General features: G+C 40.8%; 1 protein-coding gene across 1 annotated transcript in view; it reads left to right on the top strand.

Moving 5' to 3' along the window:
- LOC137025228 (tripartite motif-containing protein 16-like) overlaps positions 1-11,155 on the top strand; it is a 40,835-nt gene extending 29,680 nt beyond the window's left edge. The window contains exons 6-7 of the mRNA XM_067393252.1: positions 9,143-9,626; positions 11,092-11,155. Of these exons, the coding sequence (XP_067249353.1) occupies positions 9,143-9,626; positions 11,092-11,155 (548 nt within the window). The remainder of the gene's footprint in view (positions 1-9,142; positions 9,627-11,091) is intronic.
- The last annotated feature ends 1,666 nt before the right edge of the window (positions 11,156-12,821 follow it).

The raw sequence follows: 12,821 nt of genomic DNA, 5'->3' as shown, positions 1-12,821 counted from the left end.
CCACAGAGTCTATTCGTAAGCCCAGATACTCTATCTTCTGAGATGGCATAGTTGATTCTGAACCCTGAATTTGTTAGATGAGACATGAGCATCTCTGTGTCCCATTCCGCGCATTCCTACGAGTGAGTGCATATCAGATAATCGTCCAGTTAAGCAGATATTCTGAGCCCCTTGTGTCTCAGCAGTGATAACGCTGTTTCTATGCACCTGCTGAACATGCAGAGAGCAAGGCTGAGCCCAAACAGAAGAGTAACAAATTCGTACACTTCGCTCCGAAAGGAAAACCTGAGATATTTCCTGTGTGCAGGATAGATGCTTATGTGAAAGTAAGCATCCTTGACTTCGACCGCGGCAGACCAATGGTCCCGGCGGATTGCGTGCGTGAAAGCTGCAACTGTGAGCATCTTGAATTTGTACTTCCTCTAGTGCTTGTTTAGAGCACACAGGTCCATTATCGGGTGCAAACCCCCGTCTTTCTTTGGAATTAGAAATGATATGGTGGGCTTCAGAGACAACATCACAGAGAACCCTAATGCTCTTTGTATTTGGAAGCACAATCTAATCTCTTCACAACAGAATGAGCACAAGTTACGTTCATCATATCTCTTCTCTCTAGACGAGCATTGCAATGGGCTCAGCCATTGTGGGAATCTGGCGCTCCGGTGACTGCCACTATCCAAGATTTCTTCAGTCATTTCCAAGAAGTATTTGGACAAAGTTGACTGTCTGTACACATCCAGCTCTTTAACACTCTGAGGTCTGAAGGTATCGCCGGCGATACCACCGTGGTTTTTTCTTATCAGTGTGAAAGAGACTCAAAATACTCTGTCAATGTTGCACATACAATTAAGAGTTATACACCATTTTAATCTGTTGAATATCTTCTTTCATTTGTGTACACAAAAATGTAAAAACAAAATGTTGTGCTCTTTGTAAAATAAAGAAAACTAACATGATGCGTGATCTCTCCTCTCCCTCTAAACGAACTCCAATCTGATAGTTCTTAGAAAATTAACTGTAACTTTAAAAAATTACACTTATGTCTAAAAAAACGTTAAGATGTCAGGTTTTAAAACATGTAAGTCAAATCGAAAACAAACCTTCTGTGTTTATGTAATCTGTATGGAAAGAGAGCCATGTCAGAAGTCAGTGATTCAGCTCATTATCCGCTAATGCGGCCACGCCCACGGAGCCAGCGCTATTCAGACGCAAATTCAGAGGCAATACATGCATACATCATCTCAATCGTGTATTTATTGTCTTCAAAAGTGTTTTGAATAGCCATATTTAGCGATCTCTTGCCTCTGTTAGTTACTTGATTGTCACATGATATTCCTGTTCTTTTACTGAGGCATTTGTGGACAAAAGGGGCAGAGCGCCCTCCGGCTGCAAATGAATTAAAAACACAGCATCCAGCGCTCATAATGATGACGATAAATATAGAATAATAAATATTACTCCTCTGTATAGAAAATTGATATAAACATATGAGAATCCTTCAATATTTCTCCAAATGTGTATGCTTTTAAGCATATTAAGAAATTATGGTCAATATAAGATTTTAAGAGTCAAAATGTGAAGCTTGAGTCTTAGATCTTTTTAATAATGTATAGTTTATCAACTGCACATCAACATTTAGGCTCTATAATATAACAAATATAGTAGCCTATATGAAAGGCCCTAGAGGTAGGAATGTTCAGACGCTTTGCATCACAGAAATACATTATATTTTAAAGTATATTAAAATAGAAAACCATTATTTGGTTAGAGACTTGAGACTTCTTTTAAAAACATTATAATGGCATTATAATGTGTTCAATCTTTTGACTGGTAGTGTAATTTAACATAGGCCTATACAAAATTTTCTTCATATCATGTGCAATAATACGTGCATGCATGAGATCACAAAAATCATGTTTTTTTTTGTCCTGAGTGGACTTTAATCCTGTTATTAGCATGATCACAGAGGGTTTTTTCACAGCCTACCTGACTGAAAGGCCTCATTAATATGCAAGTCATTTCAGGTCATTATTATTCAATTCTTTTGTCTTCTCAGGTGAGAATCACCCATTATACATGAGGATTCCCGCCTCCTCGCATACTGTGTTTCTTGACCAAAAGTGTCTTAGAAAATTTAAATCTTTCTATTGTTTCATATGAAGGAGTAGGAAGGATAATTTTTACTTCATTCTGAAGCAAAAACTCTAGTTTACAACCTCCAATACCTAGAAGTCTTATGAACACAGATTTAATATTCTTTTTTTGGCCTTATTTCAGTGGCTTAAGTTTTTTGTTTTTTCAATAACCACGCATAAACGTTATTCCTTCAAAAACACAAACATGTACATACATGTTCCTCACATATTATTGTAGCCTAGTTTGTGCTGAATACAGTGTAATGACACTTTTTCCATTAATATGTTTATGAACAACTGAAAAAAGCACAAATGTCAGGTCATGTCAAAACTTCTCCAGGGCCCCAAAAATCCTCAGACCCCTGAGGGTTAATCTACGCCAAGAAGAAGAAACTGTGAGAATGTATGCATTACACTTTCGCACACTTGCAGCTGCAAGTGGATGGAATGAAACTGCATTAATATAAGCTTTTCGACAAGGCCTCTCTCCAAAGGTGAAAGAATTAAATTGTAAACGCTGTCAGCAAAACCTCCAAGTTCAGACCATCCAAGGAAAACTGCTGGCCCGTGGTCGCATCACTCACTTCTCCCCCACACTAACGCTCCGCACCGGGTGTCTACACTCGGAAGATATAACATTTATGGTGCTGGAGGGGTCAATTGCTGATATCATCCTGGGACGCCCCTGGTTAGAACAACATCTACCTCATATTCAATGGAACGCCAGGGAAATCCTTAAATGGGGTAACAATTGTTTCCAATCCTGCATGTCTCCAATCCAGAAGTCATCCATGAAAGTTCAAGTCAACTCATCCCATTCCAAGTGTCAACTCATCCCATTCCAAGTATGTACCCCTCATGTCACCTTCCATTGAAAGTCCTGAAACTAACCATAATGTGGAAATTCCTCCAGAATACGGGGCGTTCCAGGATGTCTTCAGCAAATGACTTGCTACTCCCACCTCATCGGCCATGTGCTATCAACCTGCTACCTGGGGCTAATCTACCTAAGGGTAGAGTTTACCCATTGCCCATCCCGGAGCAAAAGGCAATGGAGGAGTACATCAAGGAAGCCCTCAACCAGTGTTTCATTCACCCTTCGACCTCCCCTGCCGCTTCAAGCTTCTTCTTTGTAGGCAAGAAGGACAGAGGCTTGAGGCCGTGCATTGACTACCGTCACCTGAATTCACAGACCGTCAAGTTCAGCTATCCCCTTCCTCTGGTCCCCGGAACTGGAACAGCTGCGTGGGGCTCGCATCTTCTCCAAGCTGGACCTGAATTCGCATCCGCCGTGGGGATGAGTGTAAAACCACCTTTGTAACACCATCTGGGCACTACGAATACCGGGTTATGCCGTATGACCGGTCCAACTCCCCCTCTGTGTTCCAGAATTATATGAATGAGGTGTTCCGGGAGTTCCTCCAGAAGTTTGTCATAGTCTACATCGATGATATTTTCATCTACTCCCAGAACGAGGCCAAACATCGGCAGCACGTCTCCCAGGTCCTCAAAAAAGCTCAGTGAATTCTATCTCTACTTCTAGCTGGAGAAGTGTGAGTTCCACACCACCTCCGTTCACTTCCTTGGTTACATCATCGACATGGCATCAAGATGGACCAGAGGAAGGTGGACACCATTCAGAACTGTCCACTTCCATCCACATTCAAAGAGTTACAACGTTTTCTTGGGTTTTGCCAACTTCTATAGACGCTTCATTCACAACTACAGCCTTCTCAGTGCACCCCTCACTTCACTCCTCAAATGCCGGCCCAAGTCTCTGTCCTGGAACCCATCTGCCCAAGAAGCCTTCCACCTGCTGAAAGAAGCTTTCCAAACCGCTCCAATCCTGGTCCATCCCAATCCCAAACTGCCCCTTCGTAGTAGAGCTAGATGCCTCTTCCACCGGGGTTGGAGCAGTGTTGTCACAGCGGCAGGGTGAGCCACCAAGACTCCATCCATGTGCCTTTTACTCCAAGAAACTATCCTCGGCGAAGCAGAACTACAACATCGGGAACCGGGAACTGCTTACCATCAAGTTAGCCTTGGAGGAGTGGAGACACTGGCTGGAGGGGGCTATTCATCCATTCGAAGTCATCACTGACCATCGTAACATCAAATACCTACGGGAAGCCAGAATACTCAATCATCGTCAAGCTCGCTGGGCCCTGTTCTTTACAGGATTCAACCTCACTGTCACCTATCGTCCTGGAGATAAGAATGGTAAAGCTGATGCCCTTTCTCGCTTGTACCAACCTGATCCAGAAAATACAGACCCAGAACCCATCCTCCCTCCAGCCATGATCGTCAGTCCCATCCAGTGGAACGTTAACCAACAAATTTCCGAGGCTAACTCCACCGACCCTGCTCCACCGAGAGGTCCTGAGGGGCGACTCTATGTACCACCTACTCACCGTCAGCTCCTCATGGACTTAGCTCACACCTCTCCGGGCTCTGGACACCCAGATAGTTCACGTACCCTCTCGCTCCTGCAGCAACACTACTGGTGGCTGTCCGTGCCCCAGGATGTTTCCCGATATGTCAAGGGATGCTTAGTCTGCGCCATTGCTGACACTCCTAAGAAGCTCCCAGAGGGTAAACTGGTTCCTCTGCTTATACCTCAGACACCGTGGACTCACCTGGGTATCGATTTCATGACGGATCTTCCTCCCTCCAATAGGTACACCTGTGTCTTCATCATCGTAGATCGATTCTCCAAAACCTGCAAACTCATCCCTCTCAAAGGACTGCCTACTGCTTTCGAGGACGCGAAAGTGCTATTCCATCATGAGTTCCACCACTTTGAAATTCCAGAGGATATTGTCTTGGACCGTGGACCCCAATTCATCTCTCGAGTCTGTAAGGCCTTCTTCAAGCTCCTAGGAGTGTCAGTCAGCCTGTCATCAGACCCGTCGTTGGCGCGCCATCCGGTTGTCAGGAGCCCCCCGTGGAGGAGGAGGTACTGTCACAGAGTCAGTTCACACCACCAACACAGAGGACGCATCATCACTGGATTTTCACGCTCGCCCACTTGTTCTCAATCACCGGAGCTTTAATCATCGACACCTGAACCTCATTCCCCTTGCACTATAAAGACTTGCACTTCCCTCACATCAAGTCTGGTCTTGTTTGCACTTACCTGGACTCCTTACTCCTCTGATGTCTCCGTGTTTCCACTCCAACATCTCATCTTGTCTTCATACTACCTGTCAAAGAGAAAGGACTCTATCTGTTCAGCTAAGTGATTCATATCCACAATCTGCTTACCAGTGTTGTTCCTTTGTTCGTGCCTCTGTTCAACAGTTATCTACGTGTTAACTGTGACCCTCTTGTTTCCATCTGTTGTCTGACATTTTGTGTGTATGTGTCCGTTTAATTTCAAGGAGTCACGAAACAGAGCTCGATTATGTGTTTGCACGCCATCTGAAAGGTGCCTCTGTGAGCATGCGTGCTTTGAGTGTGTGCACGCAGAAAACGTTTTAAATTGTTCTTCTTGTTTTAAATTGACAAGACTTATAAACACATGCAAATAATAAGCCTTCACTATATAATGGCTAAATGCAGTTAATCCACGAATCACATGCGCTCCGAACCATTGGGCCTGGTTTGTATGGATCACGAATCAACCGCAATCCATTACACCCCTAATATAAATTCTTCTTGTTTGCTGATTGGCTGCAGTTTGTGATAATCTATGTAAATATGGTTTCAGCGCCAAATTTTTAAAGTGATTATTTAACACTCATAAACATAATTTCTATTTACATGGCATTTTTGATCCTTAGAAAACTAATGATAACATTTAAACTATCAAGTCAAATCTATTATGTGGCATGCTTTTAAATTATATATAGATGAATAGTAATAATAATACTAGAATGTACATTTCCTGAAGAAAATATGAGTGGTGCTTGCAGTGGCAAAACTCGGCACTCGGTTGTTAGGGAGTTTCTAGGTGGTTGCTAGGCAGTTGCTAGAGTGATATGAGTTTTTGCTAGGGTGTTGCTAAGCAGTTGCTAAGGCGTTCTGGGTGGTTGCTAAGGTGTTCTGGGTGGTTGTTACGGTGTTGCTTGGCAGTTGCTAAGGTGTTCTGGGTGGTTTCTAGTGCATTGTTAGGCAGTTGCTATGGTGTTTTGCTAGGCAGTTGGTAGTTGTCACAGATGGTTACTATGAAGTTTTTATAGAGTTCTTAGTATGTTTTTAACATTAACACTAATCACTATTCGCATGTAGCTATTCTATGCTAGCATGTGTTGGAAGTCCAGTTTGCTAGCTTGAGTCAAAAGAGCCAACCCCTACGATGTTCTGATGCAGAGATATAGATCTTGCTGAACAGTTGTTAGGGTACTCTGCTTGGTTGCTAGGGAGTGGCTTGGCAGCTGCCAGTAATGATACTCCAAAGGCTGCTTGCCAATATGAATGATATAAACCAATCGCAATCCCTCTCTGACATTCAGATTTGAAGATATCCCTCTATGGGTTTTGTTTGCTAGGGTGTGGCTAGGAAGTGTTGAAGGTGATTCATGATTGGCTGTTTGCTGTCCCAAGTCAAACGAGCCCACCCTCATGTTTCTGAGACTTCCCTTTGATCTCTTTGAATGGAAGTCTAAGGAACTTGTTGCTAGGGTGCTCTAAATGGTTGCTAGGGCATGGCTTGATAGCTTCACAATGATCCTGAGAGACTAATTGGTTGCCTTAGTAAAATGAGCCCCGCTCCCTTGTCTCTATGACATTGTGATCCATATTATGTTCAATACAATATCCCTATGTAATTTACCATAGTAGGAAAAACATGTGTGCAATGGGTCGTCCCTTCACGGGGCAACATTGGGCAGCTCTTGCGTCCCAGTGGTACAACTTACACCCTATTTTGAGGTATGGTCTTACAGAGCCTGCCAGCCTCTTCAAACGTGGTAACCCACATGTTTCTCGCTCTGAGCTATGACTCGTCAAAGTTTGTTGCAATGCAAAGTCTATTGAACTTTTTCAGATACTTTTTCACCCACTGGACGAACATCGTACACCCGATCGCTTATAAAATTCACAGCACACCATTCCTTAATCCGCACGATTTGACGCCTCATTCATGGGTCTATGACAAATGGTGCAGGACCGAAGTTTTGTCCAGAAGAAGAATGAAGTATGCAAGAAACACAAGCACCAATAATTAATAATAATAACATACAAGAAAATATATATTGTAAATAAATATACACCACTGATCTAAAGTTTAGGGTCAATAAGTCTCTTCAGCTTTTTGATACAGTAAAAACAGTAATATTGTAAAATGACTATGATTTTAAAGAAAAAGCTTCTATTTGAATATATTTTAAAATGTAAAATGTATGTATATATTTTTTTTAACAAATAGATTGAAATAAAAATATGAAATAAAAAGATTTGAAATGGAATGAACTTGTGACTTTAAAAAGATGTGAATCAGGACACTGAACTGAGGATTCAATATAGTCTCCAAAAACAATCTTCTGAAACTAATGAATAAATATGATTATTTTTCACTGAAAGACAATTAAAAACATTATTCCAAGATTTAGAGGTAAAATCACAGTAGTAAAAAAGCTCTTCAAGAGTTTCAGGAAAGCAAGAAACTGAAAACTCCTCTGGAAAAATTCCACTATGGATTTATCCAAAACAGGATTTTTTAACAAGTCTCTTTGGGAAAACGGATAGAAATTTAAAGAGTTCAAGATCGCCAAAGTCTGCAGCACTGAAAATCACCAACAATACAATAGACCTACAATGCTTACAAAACATTATACATTAAATTATTACAATTATTGTTGAATCAATTTAATGGTGTCACAGATCCCTTGTCTCCAGCACTCCAATTTCCTTGATCCTCCTGTTCTCCACACCTGCACTCACTTCCCTCGTCATCTCCCCATCATCACTCATCATCATCACCTGGACTTCCTTGTTAGCACTCCCTATATATATGGACTCACTCCCTTCACTCCTTGTCTGTTCTTGTATGTTATTATTGAAGTGTTTGATGTTGTCTCTCTCCGTTATCTCTTAATAAATCCCATCACTTGTGAAAGTCCGTGAACTTCTCGTCTCTACAACACTGACACGTAACAGAAGAACAGACCCAAACCATTGGACTTCCACACTTAAAAGATGGGAATCTTTCTTCAAGCGGTGGCTCCCACTTCTCCAGTGCCTCTCTACACAATGTCTGCAGCGGAACGACTCCTCGGGCTCCTCCAGTATGAACGTTCGCTGGAGAGGTATGTGGAGGAGTTCGTAGAGCTCGCTTATTTGACTAACTGGTCAGATGCTCGTCTTATCGCCCTGTTTCTGGATGGGCTGGATGAGAACACTATCCTCTTTGATGAACCTGACGATTATGTTTCCTTAACTGGGACTATAAATTTAATTTTGTATTTAAATGGCTCCAAATTTCTGGTCGAAGAGGTTCAGGAAAAGTGTTCATCTCATCCAGTCCTTCCGGAAACACGGGTGGCCTGGCCAGTTAGTCAAGCTCCGTCTTCCTCCGCATACCCCTCCAGTGAACTACTTACCAGTTCCACACTGGACCCACACTCCTCCGCTGGGTCCAGAAAGCGGAGGAGGAGGAAGAAAGCAGCTCCAGCCGCCACCGAGCCTGCCGCTCCACCCGGCAGGGGGGCACACATGTGGGTGGGGCTTTGCCATGGCCGCCCAAGGCTCCTGACCCGCCATGGCTGCCCACTGCACCTGACCCGCCATGGCTGTATCATACTGACCTCAAACATTTAAATTGTGTAAAAATAATAATAGGCCTAATAATAATAATAAACACAGAATAATAACCAACATTAATATTCAGGGAAGACTGATTAGACTGGCCCAAAAATGTTTGAGATCCACTGATGTAAATTATGATTTTCACAGGATATCTGATAAACTGTACTGAGACACTGATGATATATTGAACATGAATAGTTCAGAAACATTAAAAGATGAGATTCATAATTCCTGATTCTGATGTGTTTTATCTCCATCAGATTCCCATCAGCTCAATCTGGATCTGAACACAGTGAATAAACGCCTCCGTCTGCCTGAGAGGAACAGAGTGATTACTTATGCTGTCACACTCCAGTCGTATCCTGTTCATCCAGACAGATTTGATGTGTATCCTCAGGTGTTGTGTAGAGAGAGTGTGTGTGGACGCTGTTACTGGGAGATTGAGTGGAGTGGGTATGATGTGCGTATATCAGTGTCATATAAGAGCATCAGCAGGAAAGGATCGGGTAATGAGTGTGTGTTTGGAGGTAATGATCAGTCCTGGAGTTTGATCTGCTCTTCCTCCAGTTACTCATTCAGACACAATGACATAGAGACTAAACTCCCAGTAAAGCCCATCAGCAGGAGAATAGGAGTATATGTGGATCACAGTGCAGGAACTCTGTCCTTCTACAGCGTCTCTGGAGACACAGTGAGCCTCATCCACACAGTCCAGACAACATTCACTCAACCGCTCTATCCTGGGTTTTGGGTTGGTTTTAAATCATCAGTGAACTGTGTTGATGAATCAGTATTGTAGATTCTACCTATGAGATTCTACCCATAATGCTTTGAGCTCATGATGAATCAGTAACAGTGAGATGTTATAGAGTCTCTTACACTACGGGAGTGTTGAATGCTCGAATCTGATTGGTTAAATTGGCTAAAGTAGTTCTAGCAGGTCTTGACCGCATTACAGTTTCATATCACTTCGCCAAATGTTTTCAGTTATTTCAATAGGTCCAGCCTACAACCGTAAAAGAACCAAAACGCACAATGACACCGACCAAGCAAATAAATATAGTAAACAACAGGATGAAAACAACTAATTGTATCCTTAAAGCGCGTACACTCTCTTGCACATGCTCTCTTTCAAACGTACACATGACAGGTAACGTTAGCCTACTGTATAGTACGGACACATACTCACACAGAAACGTTTAGTCAGTGCTGTCCTAACGAATTAATCAGTAAAACATTTTTGCAATCAGTGCTGGGGAAGCTACTCTGAAACTATAGTTTGACAAGCTACAAGCTACTCATGAATTAAAGTACTTCAAGGTACACTTCTGAAAAAGTAGTTAGCTACTGGTGCATCCAAAATGGTTAGTATTCATATTCATGCATTTCATGTTAATCATTTTATAAATTATGGCTTATAATTTGTCAACATTATCTTTAATTTTATATATTCATGTACTCCTACTTCAAATATTAATCCTCATCATATTTACAAGTATTTACTCCTTTATGGTTATTCTTCTTATGTATGCTTGCTATATTCAATTGTTCTTCAAAGCGTTCCACTATGACAGGTCATGTTGACATGTTTGTGGTTAGATATTGGACGCCTGCCAAGTACTGCAGAAGCGATGATGTTTTCAGAATTAGTTGTTCATTTGAACTTGATGTACCTTTGTATGAAAATATGTCTGTTTCCATCTCTGCAGACATGTGATAATGCAAGATCTGCAATATTCTCTTAAGGGTGTCAAAACAACACCTTCTGTATCACTTTTCATCTATATTTTGACATTTGACCAGTCACTATGACCTAGCCATTACACCAACTGTGTCATAATGGATAAGTCCATTTGACCTGTTCTTATTAGACCAAAACATGAGTTTGAGTGGGATGTAAGTTTTCCTATGCTTATGGTATATAACTGACTGGGTCTTTGATAGTTTAGCTTCTCGCATCTCTTCTGCGTCTTCTACTTCTGGCACCTTCTACTTATTCTCTTCTACCTCTCATTTCATCTTATTGCTGTTCCTTGTTTCTCTATATTCTGATCTTTATCTGTTAGATACAATACTCTAAATTTTATTATTAACTATTAATTACTTAATTAATTTGTTTGTCTCTATAATTTTTACTTAGTAAATTAATTATTCCTTATTCAAATTTGATCTCTGACATTGCTGGACTGCCTGGATCTCATTGCCTCAGTTTTTGCATCAGCTACACTACAAGTTACTATCAAAAAGTAGTTACCTACATCAAAACTACTTAACTGAAGAACAGTTAATGAAGAATGTTTAAGTAAAATGTTTGGGGTTTAAAACAACGCAATGCACTACAATTATGATTTCAAAGTCTACTTTTTTATTTTGTAAACTATATCAAAAGATACAATACTTAAATGTAGCCTATATATCACACTGACTGTCAAAGTGCAAAATTGCTACAAATGTCACACCAATACGGGCCCAGTTCTTCTGCTAATCACCCTCAAATGCAAGCAAGAGCACCCTGAGTTGATACTGTAATATCATGTTGGCGAAACAGATTTGGCAAACGCTTCAGTGCATATTTGTGTTTGCGCTCTGGAGAATGTAAAATGTTTCTATTTACAACATGATTTTGCAGCGGTGAGCAACGTAGCCAATCACAGACATAGTTGTTGATCTCTTGATGGCGAATCAGAGGTGTTTAAGTTAGTTAGAATCCGCTCACCAGAAGAAACGCCAGAGTTTTTAATTCAGCACTGAGTTTGCACGCTCCAGAAGCCTCTCATTAACAAAGTATAGACATGATGTAAGAGACTCATTGTGCAGTGTAGACAGCTATAACTGAGATGAGTTACAGCCTTTTATTGATTATAAAGGAAGCACTCTTTGCACGTTTTATATAATATATTCAGAATTTTAATAAAAGTTTTGTTTTTCATGCTATAAGAGGACCAACGACCAACTGCACTCTGCAGTTTCAGAAGTGATATCTACATATAAATGCAGGATTCACACTCAAAAGTTCTACCATAACCATGAAACGGGACAAAATACCCAAATAACAACAACAAAAAAAAACCATTAAAGAATGTAAATGCAGACTAGAAAAATATTTTAATTTTCAAAATGTATCAATATTTTTGAAGTTATATTCCAATTATTTGTAAAAGTAATGGCTTAAAAAAAATTGTAAATTGTCTCACTGTACATTGCTATACTTATTATGGTGGAGCTGTTGCTTACACATAGCATCTGCACTTTACTATAGCACCCTCACTAATTTCAGAAGCACCCTCAGTGATTTGATTGTGGAACCGGGCCTGCACCCATGCAAGAACAAAATATACTCAACTTAAATTGGATACACAGAAAAATCAGGTTAAACTCAAAGCACATGCAGTGATGACGCTTTGAGACACGAATCATGCACTTCTGATTGATCCGATGATTCTTTCATAACATAATTCCAGAAACCCAAACACAGAGGATCTAATTTTCAGCTCCAGCCCTTCTGCAGAAAAAACCCTGCTAGGTACTTTTATGACACCCATGCTTCCTGACTGAAGGAGAGGTGACAAACTGAAGCTATTTGTGACAAACCAAATGGTCACCAAGAAGATAAAGAGTCTTTGATCTCCAGATCAAAAGAGACAAAGGGACAATGCAGGCCTCTTTTGTTTCTCTGAGTGACCTAACTTTACAGAAAGACCAACGAAGATTGTTCTACAACTAAAACTGCATCAAAATTGGAAATGGACTTATCAAACATCTTTTAACTGCATACATTTTATATCATGTCCACACATACTACCTGTAACCAGTTATGCTTTAGAACACCCACAATTCATGTTAATGTGATTAACTTTTGAATGGTGGAAGTATTTAGTGTTGGATATGTTTTTAATTCTCTTCTTCTCCTCTAAATCATGGCTTGAATGAAATCTGTTT

This window comes from Chanodichthys erythropterus, chromosome 8, assembly GCF_024489055.1.
Source record: "Chanodichthys erythropterus isolate Z2021 chromosome 8, ASM2448905v1, whole genome shotgun sequence".
Taxonomy (NCBI): domain Eukaryota; kingdom Metazoa; phylum Chordata; class Actinopteri; order Cypriniformes; family Xenocyprididae; genus Chanodichthys; species Chanodichthys erythropterus.
Note: the sequence above shows the minus strand (reverse complement) of the source record. Positions and strands in the feature narration are given on the sequence as shown.